Source organism: Mirounga angustirostris, unplaced genomic scaffold, assembly GCF_029215605.1.
Source record: "Mirounga angustirostris isolate CCGP_5_RB_7025 unplaced genomic scaffold, mMirAng1.0.hap1 SCAF_6, whole genome shotgun sequence".
Taxonomy (NCBI): Eukaryota; Metazoa; Chordata; class Mammalia; order Carnivora; family Phocidae; genus Mirounga; species Mirounga angustirostris.
Window position 1 is genome coordinate 99746919 of NW_026991714.1, and position 16760 is coordinate 99763678.

The 16760-nt window shown below is 41.4% G+C and overlaps 1 protein-coding gene across 2 annotated transcripts; it reads right to left on the minus strand.

Annotated features, from left to right (window-relative positions):
* Positions 1-1129: 1129 nt before the first annotated feature.
* On the minus strand, positions 1130-16623 carry SAR1A (secretion associated Ras related GTPase 1A). Of its 2 annotated transcripts, none has more exons than XM_045877989.3 (7): positions 16487-16623; positions 11912-11985; positions 11667-11786; positions 11186-11251; positions 8309-8412; positions 5137-5268; positions 1130-3485 (listed from the first exon to the last, which is right to left on the minus strand). In XM_045877989.3, the coding sequence occupies exons 2-7, from the start codon at positions 11967-11969 to the stop codon at positions 3369-3371; spliced, it is 597 nt and encodes a 198-aa protein (XP_045733945.1). In that variant the 5' UTR covers positions 11970-11985; positions 16487-16623; the 3' UTR covers positions 1130-3368. The 2 variants fall into 2 exon arrangements, with proteins under 2 accessions (XP_045733945.1, XP_054364163.1); XM_054508188.2 differs by lacking the exon at positions 16487-16623 and adding an exon at positions 16445-16463.
* Between the last annotated feature and the right edge of the window lie 137 nt (positions 16624-16760).

Consider the following 16760-nt stretch of genomic DNA (forward strand, 5'->3'; position numbering starts at 1 on the left):
AGCGTTTTTCCCCCCACAGGCCATACAAAACCAGGCAACCGCCTAGATTATTGGAGTACATATGTCAGCATTAACAAAAATTATTCAATTACTACTTAAATTACATAACTTTTCTGCCTCAATTTCCAAATAAAACTAAGCTGCTCCAACAAACCTGCTGGAGAAAGTTAAATGATGACCCATCGTAGTATGAGGTGGGACTGAGATTAGCAGTCTTCCATAGCAGGCACGGTCTTCTTTTGGTTCTGTGACACAGAAGATGCCTCGATCACAGGAAAATCTAATCATCCCAACTTCCTAGCAATTAAGAGTTTCTCTCTCTCGAGTCCCATGATACTCCCTTAAATGACGCTCAAGCCTCCAGCATGAACCGTTTGTTATGCGTCAGGTTTTTCTGCTTACAGCACATTAGAGTCCCCAGTCACAGCCAGCAGCCAAGGTGAAACCCCCTGAGTGCTGGGCTCATTGACTCAGTCTGCACTTTTCATGTTCCACTCTAACTCAAATGACACACATTATTTATAAACATAGAACCCATGGCATCATTTTAGTAACAGGGACATTAGTTTCAATCACAAGATGCCTCTAACACTTTTAATGCTTGGTCAAAAAGGACCTGTTGCATTTTGCTTCCCATTCTATTTGCCCCATTACTTTAGTTTTAGAATCTCATTTGGGTTTTCTAAAAACAAGGCTTCCTACAAACCTGGTAAATGTACAAGCACACATTTCATTCCTTTCCCTATTTTACCAAATGCAGCACTCAACTGAAGCTCTCCAATTTTGTATAAAATGATGAATGGTAAACAGCTAAACTGGACCCATTCCTTGCTAGCATGTTAATAGGAGATTTTGTTTAGAAAGTATACCACCAATCCTGGGATCACATGTTCGAAGCCTCTCAAATGGTACTAAATTTACTACTTTGAAATGCGTGAATTGCCCTAGCCTTTTTTTTCTCCCGGTAGCAAAACTTGTCTCTCATATCCTTTGTAAGTATTTCTTCCCCTAGGAAGGGAACAACTTTTGCTTCCCCACCCCCACCACACACAACAAACGTCAGGATATGTTCAAACTCAGAACCAACCAACGCAAATAAATGAAAAAATAAACGGCACAAGATAGCAAGTTTGTTTTAACTTTTTATTAAAATGCTTAGGATACAGACTGACTTTCTTTTGTAAATGACTGTTTTAACTTTTCCTGAAATAGGACATATATGCACTCTGATAAAACAGAATGAAAAATCTCAATTCATGGGAGTTCCTGTACAAAGCTCTGATCCTCCCTGTTAAGAGCCAAGCTCCTCACAGCAGCTTCTTTTGCTATCTTTTTATAGAACAGGGTTTTCTGTGGAGCAAGAAATAGATGCCAGCTGACTTTTCAATCCCCTCTTTCTCCAGTGGCCAAAATAAACCACTTTCACAAAGAGCTGAGCTGTGTAGAATCCATAGTTTTCTAGCTTGCTACGAAGTGATTAGGGACAAAGAGGAAAACACAAAAACAAAAAACAAAAAAACTAGCACTGCGATCATACTTCTCAAGTCTCTGGATAAAGAAGTATGGGTTACCTTTAGCCAAAGGAAATTAAAAAGTGTGCAAGTTAACTACCTAGTTCACTCACCATTAGCTAGATTTGTTCATTTAAGGCTTTCACCCCTTTCCAAACGAACAATTTTGTTTTAATCCAGCTATGCTTGCTAACAGAGGAAAGGCATGCTCTTCCCAGGTTTATCCTTCACTGAGCCTCTGCATTTGGTACCTGGCAGTGAGAAAGTATACTTTCCTAATAGGTCAGTACTGAAGACTAACAATGAGAAATCCACTAAAGAGTAATACTCTCACTCACCCCTGGAATATGTTATCCACACTTTCCCTACCCTCACATTAGACACAAGAATCCCACTGAATTTAGTTCAAACCTTTGCATCTTCATCACAATTTTCAGTTTTGAGGAAAACTACTTCTAATCTCGCATTAAAGAAAAAGGAAGATATCCACCCATTTTAAGAAAGGCTCTAATATTGGTTAAGATCATGAAAATCCAATTTTACACATGGCACTAAGAAAAAAGAATGCTATAAAAATGATCCTCATCACACTACTGGGCATGCTGAGGCTTTTTATACTGAGCTCTTAATGACAAGTGATGCTGGCTCAAAAAGAACAACACTACACAAAGTTCTTAAGAGTTTCCCCAGCTTATTTCTGGAACGGAGAAAGGCAATTTCATACCAAAAAAAAAAAAGGTAACCTATAAAAAGAGCTCATGACAGTCCCATAAAAAGACCAAATCCTGCAAGTGAGAATTTTAAAGCCCACTAAATGAATCTTTCCTGGATCCAAACAAATGCTACAAATGCCAGATTTTTAAGTTCTCAACTCACAGAATTAAAAGCCCTTCAACTGTTAACTGTCCTGTGTGACTCACCTATTCAGAAAATTTTCCCCTAGAAGCTGTGCAAAGTAACCGACGCACGCCTGCAGTGTAGGACAACATGGGGGATGTTCTCTTTTCATGAGGCAAAAGTCATTTTTTTAGAACTGAAAATGAAAGAGGTGCTATGGAGAGAAACAGTTTCGTAACAGTATAAAAGCAAAGACTGTCTGCAATCTGTAGCTTTGAAAGTAAAAATAATAAAATAACCACTCTGTACTGAACTCCTCCCACAGTGAACCATCTGCTCTACACATGGCGGTGAGGAATGACCCTGGCTGACCACAGGGGAAGCCTGCCGCCCCCACCAGGCCAGGCCCTGCCCGCCCCTGCTCCACCGTGCACAAGGTGGCGCCGCCTACTGCAAGGCAGTTGGAGAGACGGGGAGCTTCTCTCACTACCTGCTAACTCAACAGGAGTGAGTTCACTTGACTGAGCTCTGGCCTCCAACGTTTCTGTGCATAATTTTATGAAGAATCTAAATGCCATTCACTAGATCAAAAAGAAAAAAATAGAAAACTCTGGACCAAGTAAATTTTGAACTCAAAAAGTTAGGAGGTACACCAATTACATTAACAACACTTTCTTTAAAAAATAGAATCACTTTCTTTTGAAATCAACCACAGTGGTGAGACGTGTTTTTCTTTTCAGGCGCCCCATGATGGCACACAGCTGTACCCAGCAAATCCTGCCAGCTTCCGAGTCCCGGGATGCTGCCCTGCACCAGCACGTGGGGCAGCGTTACCTCCCGACAGTGTGGAGAAGAGCACATGTCACCACTGGGCGATGGGAGAGCTGACAGAGACTCGTGGCTTCTCAACGCCAGACACGGTTGAAGAGCTTTCCTTGTTCTATTAGAAAAGTTCATGAGGAAGCTGTGAATAGGATCAGTCCAGAGAAGTAAAACTCTTTTATTTTCACTGTCCAAACATCAGTCAATGTACTGGGAAAGCCAGCGGAAGCCCTCGCCGTAGCCTTGCCTCTTGAGCACACTGCACATGAACACTTCCATAGGGCGGGCATTCAGCTCCTTCAGGGTCACATTCCCCTAAGGGAGGCAAAACCAAGAAAGGCCTGTTAGCATCCCCATGGTGGAAAAGCTTGAAAGGGTGATCACAAATCACTCTCTTCATTCCTCAAAAGCAAATGGAAGTAGGAATTAATTATAGAAATGTGGTCAAGGCCATACAGATAACTTCCCCAGAGCCTCATGCTTTCAGCACAGTTCTATTCCCACTCTTTGTAAAGAGCCTTTACTTTTAACACACCAGCATCTGGAAAGTTATGACAGCTAACCAAGAAAAAGGCCACTAGGACCCCAGAACCAGCATGCTCTTTGATGGAGAGAAGTCCAAGACTCTTTTGAAATGACATTCTTGGGGCACCTGGGTGGCTCAGTCAGTTAAGCGTCGAACTCTTGGTTTTGGCTCAGGTCATGATCTCAGGGTCATGAGACTGAGCCCCATATAAGGCTCCTCACTCAGTGGGGAGTTGGCTCAAGATTCTCTCTCCCTCCGCCCCTCCCCCCACCACACATGCCCGCTCTTTCTCTCAAATAAATCTTAAAAAAAAAAGGGGGGGGGCGCCTGGGTGACTCAGTGGATTAAGCATCTGCCTTCGGCTCAGGCCACGATCTCAGCGTATTGGGATTGAGCACCGAGTGGGACTCCCGTGCTCAGCAGGGAATCAGCTTCTCCCTCTCCCTCTGACCCTCCCCTTGCTCATGCTCTCTCTCTGCATGCTCTCTCTCAAATAAATAAACTCTTAAAGAAAAAAAAAAAAAAGGACATTTTCATTAGCACCAGCATTCAGAAATCTACACTAATAACAAATTATATCAAGGAAATTAAGAATTCATGTTGTATAACACTCACGCAGAAGAGGGGAAACTAAATTAAAGCAAATGTTTCTACAAAGAAATAGATAATCAAGAAGAGGTAACACTAAGAAATAAGAAACCATATTAAAAAAAGTCAGAAGGTTATCAGAGACCCCAGAAAAGGTAAGTTTTTAAAACTGACTATGCCAAAACTCCAAGCTGAAAAAAACAGAATTCCTGCTTAACTACAGTTGATCTCTATTTTTTCTCTCATAAGCACTTCTGCAACAGAGTTCTCCTTCCAACTGGAGACAGCATATAACCTACTGATCTGGGAGACTCAGGTTCTATTCCTGGTTTTATCACTGACTTGGCTGTGTAGATCTGAACAAATAACGCTCAGATTTTCCTCATCTTCAAAATGGGGATCACAGCCCTACCTCTCTCAGCAAAGAACACTGAGGATAATCCAATGCTTGGGTTTCAGTGCTTGGAAAGTGATCATGAATGATCACTCGTCTTCATAACCTGAAATCTCCAGGCAAAAACAAAACTGATTTCTGGTTAAGAAGGCCTCCTTCAAAAAAGATTTCTCTGAATTAGAATCAAAAGAGAGTCAGATTCTTAATTCTCAATTCTTAAATCGGTAAGTTTGCCTTTCCTACCAATTTCTTCATCCTCATATACCTGAGGAAAATTTCATCAGGAAACAGTGAAAGAATAGGCTCCTGCCTTCTGAATGACTACAAATCACCTATGGTAAAACCAATCCTAGGCCCAGTTAAACTTTTGAAAGACAAGTAAAATCTAGATAGCAAAATATGAATGTCTCAACAGCTGTGAATTTCCTTAATATGTCCCCTGATGATTTTTCTCTTACCTTTCCTGTGGTCTGTCCATAAAGCCCAAATATCTCACGGAGTTTTTCTTCACTGATCGCATCTGTTCTGTCAATCTTGTTACCCAAGATAAGGATTGGCACATTGGATATTGTTTCATCAGTCATTAGAGCCTAAAGACAACATAAAAGAAGAGCTAGGTGAGGAATCTATGAATGCCCACCAGATCATGAAAACCACCTGGACTTTCACTTGTCTACAAAGTAACAAATGTAAAGAGAAAATCTGATCATCTTTATACCTGAGTGATGAAGTAAAAATCTTCACATTATACAACACTCTTAATATTAGGTAAGAAGCTCCTCAAAATTACCTTGACATTAGGTAAAAATCCCCTAACAGCCTCAAAACAATTGCAACTTAAGGCTGTGTCTATTTACAAGGCAGCAGAACTGCCCCAACCTTAACTGTGAGATAAATCACTCAGCCACAGACCATCCTCAGGCTATCCACTGAGCACAGTCCTAGAAGACTGAATGCTCTGGCTACAGAGCCTCAAAGATGGCGACAGGAAGTCCCTGCATATACAATGAGTGCCCAGTGTGTGCAAAGCACTATCTCAGGCACTGAGAGGGATACAAAGAGAGGTTAAGACATATCCCTGGCCTCGAGAAATCCTCACTCTATGTTCATACACATCTGTCAACAAAGCAAGGCAAGTGTATGATTGTCACGATGAATAGGGACAGAATATAAATACTAAAAGACATTCAGGGAAATCAAATGGCAGGGAAAATGGTGGACTTAAGGAAAGTCTTAACAAAGTTGAGGAACCCAAACTAAGCTCTGAAAGAAGGGCAGGTTTTGGACAGGTGGACAGAAGGAAGAATATAAGCAATGCTTTACAGTAAGAAAAGAATTCAGAAAGCCACATGGAGAATTGCCTGTCTTTATATGTTGACATACAGTAAAATAGAATGGGAAGGCATGATCAACATTATGATGCCTGTCTGAGAAGTTAGCTGCAATAGATCCTAAAGACCCCAAATCCAGAAAGTACTGAATAGAATCTGTGTGTAAAGGGCCGCCTGGGTGGCTCAGTCGAAGCGTCTGCTTTCGGCTCAGGTCATGATCTCAGGGTCCTGGGACAGAGCCCCATGTCAGGCTCCCTGCTCAGCGGGGAGTCTGCTTCTCCTTCTGCCCCTCCCACCCCCACTCTCAAATAAATAAAATCTTAAAAAAGAATCTGTGTAAAAAAACACATTGAATTCACACATAGTCTCTATGTGTGCTCGGATAAGAGACAATGACCTAGCCTAAGATGGCAGCATCCAAGGAATAGTGTAGCAGGCACTGTGGAGAAAGAAGTGAAGGGAGACTGATGTCTAGATGGTAAGACAGGTAAGAGGGGCCTGAGCTGGCACAGATTTCAAGCCTGGAAATCCAGTGCCCACTGACAGGAAAAGCTTGGAAAGAGGAGTAGAGCTGAAGGGATAAAGGGGAACATACTTTTGACCATCTTAGGTTCCAGGAAATGTTAGATAAAATCAGAGTAAGGATGTCATTCATTGATTAAATACTAACCAGATGCCTACTGTATGTCTGATGCTTTGCTAAGTGCAAGGGTTTCAAAAAGAAACAAAAGTAGGTCCCTTCTAAGTTCACAATCTGATGAAGAGACCTACAAGAAAACCAGTGAAGACCACAGACATTGATAAGGTGGCGAGTCTAAGTCCAAGAGGTCAGGGAAAGCTTCCTAAAAGAGGTCATGGCTGAACTCCGGGATCTCTGAAAGGACATTTTTTAATTTACCAGCAAAAGTGGGTGGGGGTCCGATGAGAAAGCCAGGCAGGGACAGCCACTTGTGCATACTGAAGGAAGGACAAGTTGTTCTCTATTGTTTGGAATGTAGTTCAAGGTACGCAATAAAGAGAAGAGAAGCTGGAAAAATAAACAGGAAAGATCAGGGAAGACTTTATGCAAAGTCTTTGCTATGCAAAGGATTTGTGGATTTTATCCAGAAGGTGATAGAGATCTATTAAAGGATATTAAATAGGCCAATGATAAGTCTGAAAAGTTCCTTCTAGCATTATAGAATGTGGCAGGGTGGGAGTGAAATCTACAGTCATTCACAGGATCTGGACCACATGTCCAGGTAGATGGTGGGGAATAGTTCCATTCTGGGAGACTGGAATTGGTAGGTGGAGTTCTTTAGTAGATAGTACTATGTACGAGGCTGGAGCTCAAGAGAGGTTTAAACAAGAGAAATCCATATGGGAGTCACTGGCATGTGGGTGGCAGATGAAGGAATGAGAGTAGCCTGGACTAGCCTAGCATACAGTACAGACCCTAGGGAACACCAAGATTTAAGCAGGGGAATGGGTGCTTGTGAAAGAATCTGAGAAGTATTAGCCAGAGAGAGTATACCAAACCCAAGAATGCAAATGGGAATTCAACGAAAAGAGAGAAGGCCAATGCCAAGAGGTCAAGTAAGGGAAGGAATGCCCTATACGCGATTCTACATGAGACCAGAGCTATAGATTCAAGAAACATACTCACAAACTCACAAATAACGTGGCACAGGTTCACATCGCCAGGAACAAGAATGCACAGAGACCGTCACAAATCAAATAAAAAGACGAGGTGCAGGGTGACCCAGTAAGGATTAACAAAGGCAACATGACAAGAACTGTGAAGCCAAGAAAATGCAATGTTGAGAAAGGAGAAAACCTGACAGTATCAAATGCTGCCTGTGACCCGAACTGAAGACGGAGAACAGACTGCTAACTAAGGTCTACGAAGTCATTCAGTGCGAGCGTGGGCAGGCACAGAGTGAGAACCCAGATTCAAACGCATAAAGAACCCTTAATCTCGCTCTTAAGGTTTCACTCTCCCAATGCTTCAAAAAACAGGGACCATCCATGATATGTGAAGGAAAAAGGCATTCACTCTGCTGGGGCAACAGGCACACACGGGGGAGTGTGGGAGCAAACTGGACAGTCACCCTATGATAGATATAAACAAAGTTCGTTTTCTGGAGTTCAAGCTGAGTTTCCTCAGGACACTGAAAAGCAAGAGCTTAGATTTTAAAACACTTTCTTACTGTAACTAGGACTTTCATCAAATGGTAACTGGAATGCTGAAGTATTAGCGCTACTGACCTGTATTCCTTAAAAGAAACAGAGACCAAGAAAAGAAAAAATATAATCGTACATTTAGCTCAACTTTGGATTCCATGAGGCGAGGATGATCTGCACAGTCGACCAGAAAGACAATCCCATTAATTGCTGGGAGGTAATTTTTCCAAACCCGACGTGCTAAAAGACAAAGTTTGTAGTTGCATTAATCAAAAAATAATAATACATATTTTGAAAAATGTATCTATTTTTTTTTTTTGCCCTAAAATGGGCAAACCTTGGCTAGTTTTCAATAGCATTCAATTCCATATAGATTCCCCAAGTCCTAACCATTATTAAATCAGAACAAAGGTATACACTAATGGTGTATGAACTGAATCTGATTTTTTCAATTTAAAAAATCAAGGTTTTCTGCCTGATTTTCGGAAAAAATGCAACATCTGGCAATCCCACACATACCTACCTACATGTCACTAATCAGCTGGAACTGAGTGGCAGCTACCCCTTTAGAGGAAGTCTGGGCTCTTCCATTTGGCAAAGTTTCCACCACTCCCTACTGTCTGACACTCAGTCACTCCTACTCAGTTAAATGACCTACCTCACCCCTAAAGCCAAATTCATCAAGATGCAAATTACCTGTCCACAAACCATTAGTTCCAAGTCAGTTCCTAACTAACCAATGTGTACGTGTACTGACACACCCGCTCCGTCCATCCTCAGGAGATTGGGCCTGACAGATGGTTGAAGTTGCCAGGCAATTACCTCAGTCCCCCATATTTAACCCAGGAGGCCTTATAAATTTTATTTATTTTTTTGTTTATGCCATGAAGTGATAATGGTTTGGGAAGCAATACTTTAATTGTATTATAATTTCTAAGCCATTCATTTCTACTTCTTCCCAGTTACTTTCACTGGGATGAATAACAAAGCATCTCTACATCAAACAGTTAATAATGGTTACCTCTAAAGAATGGGATGGGGAAGGAGAGGCTGGGGGAACTTCCACCTTTTACCTTCCATATTCATATGCTGAGTGTGTATTCAATTTGTTACATGGAGCCTGAACTACCTTTTTTTAAGTTATCTCTACACCCAACGTGGGGCTCGAACTCACGACCCTGAGATCAAGAGTTGCATGCGGGCGCCTGGGTGGCTCAGTTGGTTAAGCGACTGCCTTCGGCTCAGGTCATGATCCTGGAGTCCCGGGATCGAGTCCCACATTGGGCTCCCTGCTCAGCAGGGAGTCTGCTTCTCCCTCTGACCCTCCTCTGTCTCGTGCTCTCTCTCATTCTCTCTCTCGCAAATAAAAAATAAAAAAAAAAACGTTGCATGCTTTGCTGACTGAACCAGCCAGGCACCATGAGCCTGGCCTACTTTTATAAGTTAAAATTTTTAAGTTTTTTTTAAAAAAAAGGAAATCTCCAAATATATAGCATTTTAGTAATTTCTGTAAAATGGTGGCTAAGTTATTACGATAAAGTAATTCTGTTAAATAAATTTTCCTCAAACAAAACTACATGTAACATATTCCCCCCCTTCTTAATCTATCAAAACCTGAAAGCTAAATTTATCACACCAAATAATACATTAAGTCTCAGTTCAGAGGTCTAAAAACATCTTTCCTGCTGCATTCGCCAAATGGTCTCAGTTCAGTTCTTACAATTGTATTATCTCTGAATTTAAATTTGTAAACAGTTACAAATCCTTTTTTTTTTAATTTTTTTTTACAAATCCTTTTGAAAGAAGCAGAAAAGCCACCATACACCCATTCCTACCCAAATGAAAACAATACAAGCTCATTATAGAAAAAAAAAGATACAAGATCATCTATAATCCTCCACAGAAACAAACCTACTGCTAATGTTTTCCTATATATTCATTCAATCTTTTTTCTATACAGGTATTTTATGTGATTGTGATCATACTACATATGATTTTGTGGGATATAAATATTAAGAGACTAAAATAAATGTAATTATATATTAATGAAATCACTGACTATAAAATCATTTGGATCACTCCTTAGATTTTTGGTTAAACTTACTTGGCTAAAAAATTAAAATTACCAATATTCTGTTCTTTTAACTATGCTTTTAAAAAGCTGTATTAGATTCAACCTAATATAATGAATGCTCCAAAAGGAGACTTCTCAACTCAATTTAATAACAAATGAATAAATTTCATAAAATTTCAATAATTTCTTTTTCCTACTTTGCAGAATATTTATTTTCACATCTTAAAGGTTTTACTCCTAAGCCTCAAGTCTTGCCAAATGTGAAGTAAGTGTCCATCAGAAAAAGATGCCCCATTCTATGTATCTCCAAAACCCACACAAGATACCTGATAGGAATCTAGAAACCAAATGGACATGGCCTGCATTCGGCAAAAGGTACTACAAGAACAATAAGGGAGAAGGAAATGTTCTACCAACCGCTCCATATGGATAGAGTATACAAAATAGATCAGAGTGGTCACAAGTATATCACTGTATTATTTTTGCAACTTTTGACAAATTTGAACTTACTTACAAATAATAATGATTTTCTACATACTTACACTCCATTGACTAAGGGATATAAAAGAGACATGATTAAATTTGATATTGTACTAGACCTTGTTCAAGAGGAAAAATGCTATAAAGGAGATTATGGAGACAACTGACAAAAAGAGAAATATACACTACAGAGTAGATAAAAATAAAACTTCCTAGGTTTGATAACTTAGTATGTCTTACATAGAGACTAATAAATTGGGGCAAAAGGTATAAAGGAGTGGAGTTCTCTGTATTTATGCAACTTTTGACAAGTTTTACTTAACAATTTTAAGTGATAAGATCTCAATCATAATTTAATCACCACTTAAAAGGTAAAAATGTCACAAGGCTTAAAAAAAATAAAGAGGGTATAAAAAGAACCATACGTCAATACCAGTCTTCCACTGAATCATCTCTTACCTTGCTCATGCCCACCAAGATCAAAAGTTGTAAATGTCATTCCAGCAATTGTAAGCTCTTCTGATGCTGAAAAATTGTCAAAACAGAAAAAAGACATAAACTCTTCCATCCAACAAGGCCCAGCTCCCAGTACTGTAAGCCAATACACACACAAAACTTAATGAAGCTTTTACCTTGGAAAGAAAAGGATACAAGGGTGAAAACATTTCTTAAATTATTCTAAGAAGCCAAGTTTCTTTTTCTCCGAAGTGTCTACTGCTTCTCAGAAGAAGACATGGGAAATGTGTCCCCTTACAGGACTAGTGAGAATAGAGTCCCAGAGGGTTAGATTTAGGGGTATATGACCTGAGTGTCCTACAGGAATTTTTCTCAAGTGAGTGGTCTTTTGAGACCTCAAGAAATGAATCAACTGGGGATTCATCCCCAAACCGTGACAATGACCTTCAAATATCAAAAGGTCACCTGGTATTTTCAAACCTACTCGGATGTAATGTTGGAACATGTTGGCCCAATCGGTCATCTTTGAGCATGTGTAGAAGAGTGGTTTTGCCTGCATTGTCCAAACCCAAAAATACAAGTTTTCCAGATTTCTTGTAGAGTCCTAAAAAAGAAAAAAAATTTAACGTAATTTTGCTTTCTACTTACCAAAGGCTGCTTGTATTTAGATTGTTGGAGGAAATGTACAAAGTCTGAAACCTATGATATATATCGAGGAAATGGCTTTACCTAGGAACTGGAGCACACTGCTGAAGCCATTGTAGATCCATTCAAAGATGAAAGACATTATTAATGCTTACTACCTGCAGAAAATATGAAAGCAGCAAACATTAGCTTTCTGAATGCTAGTACAGCTCTGGAGAAGTTAACCCTTATTCGGTAGCCCTGATGTTTATTGTCCCATGTTTTCAGGCGTAAGAAAATAAAGGGTTCTACACCCTGGAGGGAAGTCTCCGGGGTACTCAGATCTGCACAAACTCCCGATTTTCTATCAGTTTTCAATCTATGATACTCCAAGGACTAGAAATTAAAGATATACTTTCCTCTTTTACTGTGTAACTTTCTCCTCCAGGCAGCTGCTCATTCACATTCCCTAGATACATGGCTGCTGTCGATACCAGTTAGCAAAACCTCTACGAAATCAGTCCCATCAATAATCTAGATCAAAATGTCACATCGATACACTAAGCAGAAAATAAGAATGAAAAGCATATTAACCCCTCCTTGTAAACAGCTCTAAAAAACAGTCACCAAAATCCTAATGGCTGACATAATTTGCCCTGCCCCACTTACCAATGACTATTATTTTTTTAAAGATCTATTTATTTATTTGAGAAAGAAAGAGAGCTCACAGGAGGAGGGAAGGGCAGAGGGAGCGACAGAATCTCAAGCAGACTCCCCACTGAGCAGGGAGCCCCGAGCTCATGACCCGGAGCTGAACTAAGAGTCAGAAGCTTAATTGACTGTGCCACCCAAGCGCCCCACTAATGCTATGTTTCTTAACAATACTTATTTAACCCCTCTTGCAGATTTGTGTGTTGACTTATAAAAAGAAATGATATCACTATTATGGAGAACCATGAAGAAATAAGAGAATCTTTTCATAATGTGAGTAACCAAGACCTAACCCATTTTACAAATAGGGATTTTCTTAAAATAAGAATACTTGTTCAGGGCATAGAAGTAGGTTCCTAGCCAAGTACACACACTAATTAGTACTAATATTAAGACCACTTTTCCTACTGTTTTCCATAAGCCTAGACAAAACAAAAGATGACCCAAAGCTACTGAAAGGTCTACATACACTGGTAATGAGCAAGAGGACTCTGAAAGGAGTTAAGAGGGTAAGATCTAAAGCCAGTGGTGGTGTCAAAGTTTCTCAGGTTCAGCATTTTCTGGTCACTGAACTTTTGCGTCAATATCTCAGATTTGGTGGGGAAAAAAAAAAAAGAAAGATCCCCCACTTTCACTCCTCTCCATCAGCAAGAGCATGTGAACACAAGGCTACACTAGATGTGACCAACTGCTATCAAATACAACTTCCATGAACTTTTGTTTTAAAAAGTAAACAAAAGTTTACTTTTGTTACTTTTACTAGTGACCTTAACAGGGTTATCCACAAAAACCCACCTATATTCTTTACTCAAAGAATGCTAGATAAAGAAGTTGAAAAGTTGAGGCAATACATGTTAATTTGAGGGCTCCTGGCTGGCTCAGTCAGAGGAACCTGTGACTCTTGATCTTAGGATCGTGATTTTTGAGCCCCACATTAAGGGTAGAGACTACTTAAATAAGTAACTAAATAAACTGAAACATATATATATATATAATATTTTTTCTACCCAGTGACAGAGTTTTGTTTTTTTAAGGATTTTATTTATTTATTTATTTATTTATTTATTTGAGAGAGAGGGAGAGAGAGCACAGAGGAAGAGGGAGAGGGAGAAGCAGACTCCCTCCTGAGCAGAGAGCCTGATGTGGGGCTTGATCCCAAGACCCTGATCATGACCCGAGCTGAAGGCAGATGCTCAAATCGACTGAACCACCCAGGCACCCTGAATTTTTTTTTTTTTTAAATCAGGCCTGGGCGGCTGGGTTGCTCAGTCGGTTAAGCGTCTGACTTTGGCTCAGGTCGTGACTCCAGGGTCCTGGGATTGAGTCCTGAGAGTCCTGCATTGGACTCCCTGCTGCCCCTCCCCCCTGCTTGTGGGCATGTATGCTCTCTCTCTCTCAATTAAATAAATAACATCTTTAAAAAAAAATAAGGCCTTACCTATAAACCTTAGGGACTGCCTAATGCTTATTTTCTATGGCTCTTAACATGGAAGGCCAAATGAGGCTTGGGAGTTTGGGTGAAAGTAGAGGCTAAGGCAAAAGCTTTTATAAAAAAAATACTAACTATGGGGGGGTTTTTTGCCCTTTTCAGTAATATTAAAATATATTTTGGCAGGGGCACCCAGGTGGCTCAGTCGGTTAAGCGTCTGCCTTCGGCTTGGGTCATAATCCTGGGGTCCTGGGATGGAGCCCCCCATCGGGGTCCCTGCTCAGCAGTGAGTCTGTTTCTCCCTCTCCCTCTGCCACTCCCCCTGCTTTGTACTCTCTCTCTCTCTCAAATAAATAAATAAAATCTTAATATATATTTTGGAAGAGACCAAATTTAGCATGTTAAATAATTTGGTAACTTAGTCGGGACTTTAAGAAGTTTAATGACTTAAAGACACTTACAAAGCTCCTGTTTTTAGGTTTCCTCTGTAGATAAGTAAAAGAACAATGTGCCTCTTCTCTGCAATTCCCCCAAACCAGTCATCTTTCCCTACTTTTCTCAGCCTACAACTTGGAGAAGTGAGGCTCACCTTTACAGAGAACCTCTCTTTAAGATCACTCCTACTCTGATCACTCCTTTAAAACCCACCGTTACATATTCATTTGTACTACACAGGGTTACAGTCAATACTTTATTATAGACTCTTTGTGGAGTTTTACCACATCGTTTTAGAATTCTTCCAAACTCAATGAATTCTCCAAAGGTGACAATGGGAAAACCCCCCTTTAAGGAATTTCTCATGGTAACTGAATTAGTTTGATTTTTCCAATTTATCTCCCCCTGACATTCTTGCTTTAAAAGTCCCTCCAAAATGATCTATGGAAAAGTGCCTGAAGAAACTCTTCAGGTGATGTTAAAAAAAATAATAAAAACCATTACGGACCCAAAGTGTTGCACTGTATTGCTACCCAAAGTTAAGGAAATGGCTTCGGTGGATCCTCCATCCTTAAGATCTTAGGATTTGTACCCCTCATGAGTAGTTTTACAGTTTTATACAATGCCTGCACATACATCTCATTTCAACCTCACACAAACCCTACTGGGCAGGAGTCCTTAGTTTTCAACAAGGAAAGGATGCTGACACTCCTAGGTCAGCTGCCTTAACCAAAACTGCTCAGCTAAAAAAGTGTCAGTGCCAAAACTGAAACCTTCCTTTTTAAATGCCGAAGCCAAAGCTCTTCCTGTTAATATTACATAAAATTCAAATCCAAATCACAAAACTGCTTTTAAAGAAACATAAAACTTCCTTAACCCACCAGCTAAACAGATGATAATCTTCTAAAGTTTTCTTCCTTACAACTTATCATGTCTTCTGAGTGGTATTTTAATAACTAGCATTCTATTTATTTCCTATCCTTGATCCACTCTACCACCTTATGGCATCTTGTGGCAAATTAGCGTACCCTAAAATTTAAGAACTCTAAACTACCACAAAAGCACTGCCAATGTACCCCAAACTAAAATTTGCAATGACATCAGAATGAAGTAAATAAAAAAGAGGAGCACTAGCCAATACTGACCATTAGCCAGTAATATATGCATTACTCTCTCTACATACTCATTATTTCTTACGCATACTCATTACAACTTTGAGACACCATTCCTGGGACACATCTGGGATAGCAGGCTGCTGGTTTTTAGCTAAGAAACTATGCTTAGCTGCAGGGTAAATATCAAAGGTCAAGCAAGCCCCCAGGCAGAGCACCACAGTTACCCTGTCACGACCTAAGCAGAAAGATCGAGGTAAAGGAGAAAAGACAAGAGCAAGGGAGATACTAAGAGAGACAATTTATAGTGCCAACCCTCACAAGTGCACTCCTGACCTCTAGGCTAGAATCATGAAGAAAACACTAATCTATACCAAATGCACACGAAGGAATTTTTCCACGCACTGAAGAGAGGGGAGGAAAAGAAGGTGGAAAAGAAAATACGGGGTTCGACTCAGGGCATCTGACGATAACACAGAGCTGAAAGTCAGGGAGGGGGGTCCGCACTGGACTGGGAGTCAAAGGATCCGGTTCGAACATTCCTCTTGCTATCTGCCGGGCCTTGGCCAATTCACTGCCTCGCGAGCCTTATTATTCCCCAGGATGCAAACTAAGGATAGTCATCAAGGACTCCCACCCGCCCAACGGCTGTGAGGCTCATCCGAGACGGGATGTGAAACCGTTCCGCAAACCTGAGCGCACAGTACAGACAAGAAAACTGTTATCCCGCCCAGCAGCTGCGGGACCCCCGAAGGAATGCAGATCGACCCGATACCCCAAGGGCTGTCAGGGAACGGAGCAGACCGGCCAAGTCGGCCCGTCCCCACCCAGAACCAGCCCCGAGGCCCCACAGAACCGCCTGCGTGTCACTTCCCCCCCCCACACACACACAGCAACCTCGCCTGAGCCGGCCTCCGCCCCGACCCTCCCCGCCGTCCGCCCCAGCCCCACCGGCCCCTCGGCTCCTTCCTTCGCAGCAGCTCCCCGACTCACGGCCAAGGGTCCTCCTCCGGCGGCGGCTGGCGGTTTCGACCCTCCCTCACAGCACACAGCCCAGCAGCACCCGGGACCGCCAGCTATTCGCCGGATATGCGTAACACCCCCTCCCCCGGGACTTCCGGGCGCGCGCTTGCCCCCGCCCCCTCGCAGCGTCACGGCGCTCTGAAACGCCGGGGCCGCCTACCGACGACTCGGGCCGCGGAGGGGTGGGCCTCAGGCGCGCAGAGCGATCCCGGGGGCGGGCCAGACTTGGCTCCGCCCCCTCCCG